Source organism: Rosa rugosa, chromosome 3, assembly GCF_958449725.1.
Source record: "Rosa rugosa chromosome 3, drRosRugo1.1, whole genome shotgun sequence".
NCBI classification, from domain to species: domain Eukaryota; kingdom Viridiplantae; phylum Streptophyta; class Magnoliopsida; order Rosales; family Rosaceae; genus Rosa; species Rosa rugosa.
In genome coordinates this window covers 40106978-40109520 of record NC_084822.1, presented here as the reverse complement: position 1 = coordinate 40109520, position 2543 = coordinate 40106978, and the positions used below count along the sequence as shown (strand labels likewise).

At 39.3% G+C, this 2543-nt stretch overlaps 1 protein-coding gene across 1 annotated transcript; it reads right to left on the bottom strand.

Annotated features, from left to right (window-relative positions):
- Positions 1-274: 274 nt before the first annotated feature.
- LOC133739766 (glycine-rich protein 5-like) lies at positions 275-1082 on the bottom strand. Its single transcript, XM_062167566.1, has one exon. The coding sequence runs from the start codon at positions 993-995 to the stop codon at positions 447-449; it is 549 nt and encodes a 182-aa protein (XP_062023550.1). The 5' UTR covers positions 996-1082; the 3' UTR covers positions 275-446.
- Positions 1083-2543: the final 1461 nt, after the last annotated feature.

The following is a 2543-nucleotide window of genomic DNA, read 5'->3' as shown; positions in this document are numbered from 1 at the left end:
AAAATGAGACTGATGTTTACAACTTGAAATTAGATCGATCATGTTGCATTCTTTGGGGAATGTTTAAGTCAACTTGGACAACATGCATTTTCTTCTTAATTAATAGATAGTACAGAACAACATGCATTCTAGGACCATAATCGGAAATTTAATAATATCATCCACTAAATTAAGAAACAGTACGTACTCCGAAGGGATTTATCTTGGGCCTAAGAAGTCTTTGGGTTCTCCTTGACAAAGTCAAAAAAAAAAAAAAAAAAAAAAAAACAGTACGTACTACACATAACAGACATGCATTTCTTCTTAGTAGATACTACACTCATCTCGATCATAAAACAACCTTGTTTAACTGCCATACATGATTACATGACTTGAACTAATGATAAAGTAGAGAGGTAGTGATCAGTGAAACACAAATCCTACGATATCATTTTAACTTGAAATCTTCAAGGTTGAGGAAGAACACCGCTTCCACCGCCAAATCCACCACCAACGCCGCCCCCAGCACCACCCAGTATGCCACTACCAAGTCCCCCAAAGCCACCAGTACCGCCTAATCCGCCAAGACCACCAGTACCGCCCAATCCGCCAAGACCACCAGTGCCGCCTAACCCGCCAGTGCCGCCCAAGCCGCCTAACCCGCCAGTGCCGCCCAAGCCGCCTAACCCGCCAGTGCCGCCTAGTCCACCGAGACCACCCAAGCCACCAGCACCACCCAAGTCAGGGAACCCACCAACTCCACCAGTACCGCCTAGCCCGCCAACTCCACCAATCCCAACACCACCACCTACTCCGCCAACATTGCCGCCAACTCCGGCCCCAGCACCACCGAAGGGCAATCCGTTGTCACCAACTCCAGAGAAGCCACCAGCGCCACCGATAATGTTCTTCTGGTCCTTGAAACCAGCATCATTAGGCATAGGCACATTCCTACCTGCTGTAGTGTGAACTGCAGCTAGGGCAAGAACAACCAGCACAATGCACCACCTTGCCATCTCTCTTTATCTCTCAATTTCTCTGATTCTCTCTCTCTCTCTCTCTCTCTCACTCTCTGTGGCTGAGTTCAGTGGTGAAGTGTGAGAAAGAGTTGTGTTTTTAAAGAAGAAGAGAGCGGTTGGGGGGCAGTTGTGTGAAGTAAATAAGGGTTTAATGGGCATTGGTACGGAGCTACCTATCTCTCTACCTAAACATTCATGATCAACGCAGAGATTAAAACCAAGAGAGCTACCTATCCTCATATCTTAAAAATTAACAGCAATACATTTGAAGGATAACCAGATCGTGTCACATGTATTTGTCAGATATAGAGTTTGCATTAGTGGCTTTGTTGAAGCTCAGGACAGTACCCGGCCCCCTATGATTTGCTAGCTTGTTCGTTTAGATAATGACATCTGTATAGATGTACAAATGAGGATTAAGAGTATTTTCAAGCGTCTTGCACTATTTTTGCGATGCTCATTTCGGTAGTATTTTAAAATATATTCTCTTATCCTTACGACATGCCTGAATTTTAAGAGCATAAATTTAGGAAGGCATTAAATATTTGTTTTACTTTATTTACAATTATTTATTTTCGTCCACTCCTCACTGTAATAGTTTTTTAAATACTTTTCTCTAGACTTTTTGGTCTCTCGTGCCTTTCAAATTTTTCATTTTCGTAGTCGATTATGAATAGGGTGCGGCTATTGCCACCCTACCAAATGCTCAGTTCACCCTACGTTTTATTTTTGACCTTTAAAGTTCCAATTCTGTCCTTCAAAGTCAGAAAAACTGATTTTTTTTTTCTTTTAACCTAAAAATATAAAAAGAAGAACAATTAAAGAGTACATTTAAAAATATATAAAAACAAACCATCATCGATATAGATCTCCATCCTTCTCAGATGATCATATGCTTTCCTCGATCTCTTCCTTCTTTATGATTATATATATATATATATATATATATATATGAAATTAAGACTACATTAGAAGCCATAGTCCATAGATACTAAAGACAAAAAAAAAAAAAAAACAAAAATATGCAAAACAATCCCACTGCATTGTACGACCACTTCATTGAAGATTGAAGAGCAATTCATTACTATCTTTGTCTCTTTATTTCTCTATTTCTTGTACGCACTGGTTGGACAATTAATTGAGATGTACAAAAGATTAAGTCAAGGCTCTCTCAGTATCTGATGGGGAAAAAAAACTCAAATTTGATTTGAGAGATACTCAGAACTGCTGCAATTATGGTTGCATATATCTTAATTTTATTTTATCTTTTCTCAAAAATTCTTAATTGTGGGGTTAAATTTTTGATTTAAAATTTTTATGTAGGGTGAACTGAGCATTTGATAGGGTGGCAATAACCGCACCCATGTAATAAGTATCATGATGGTGTTCAGAGGTCCATATTGGTGTTGCAGGGAAGACTGCTTGCTGACTGGAAAGGACTACATGTGGACCGAAGGCTTTAAAGTACATACATGAAATTGAACAAATTATATGGCTAGAAATTGAATATCTAGTCTTGGAGTTGGGGAGAAAGTTATTGCTGAT

Excerpts from the sequence above, each read along its gene's own strand:
- LOC133739766 (XM_062167566.1), bottom strand. The coding sequence starts at position 995 with ATGGCAAGGTGGTGCATTGTGCTGGTTGTTCTTGCCCTAGCTGCAGTT.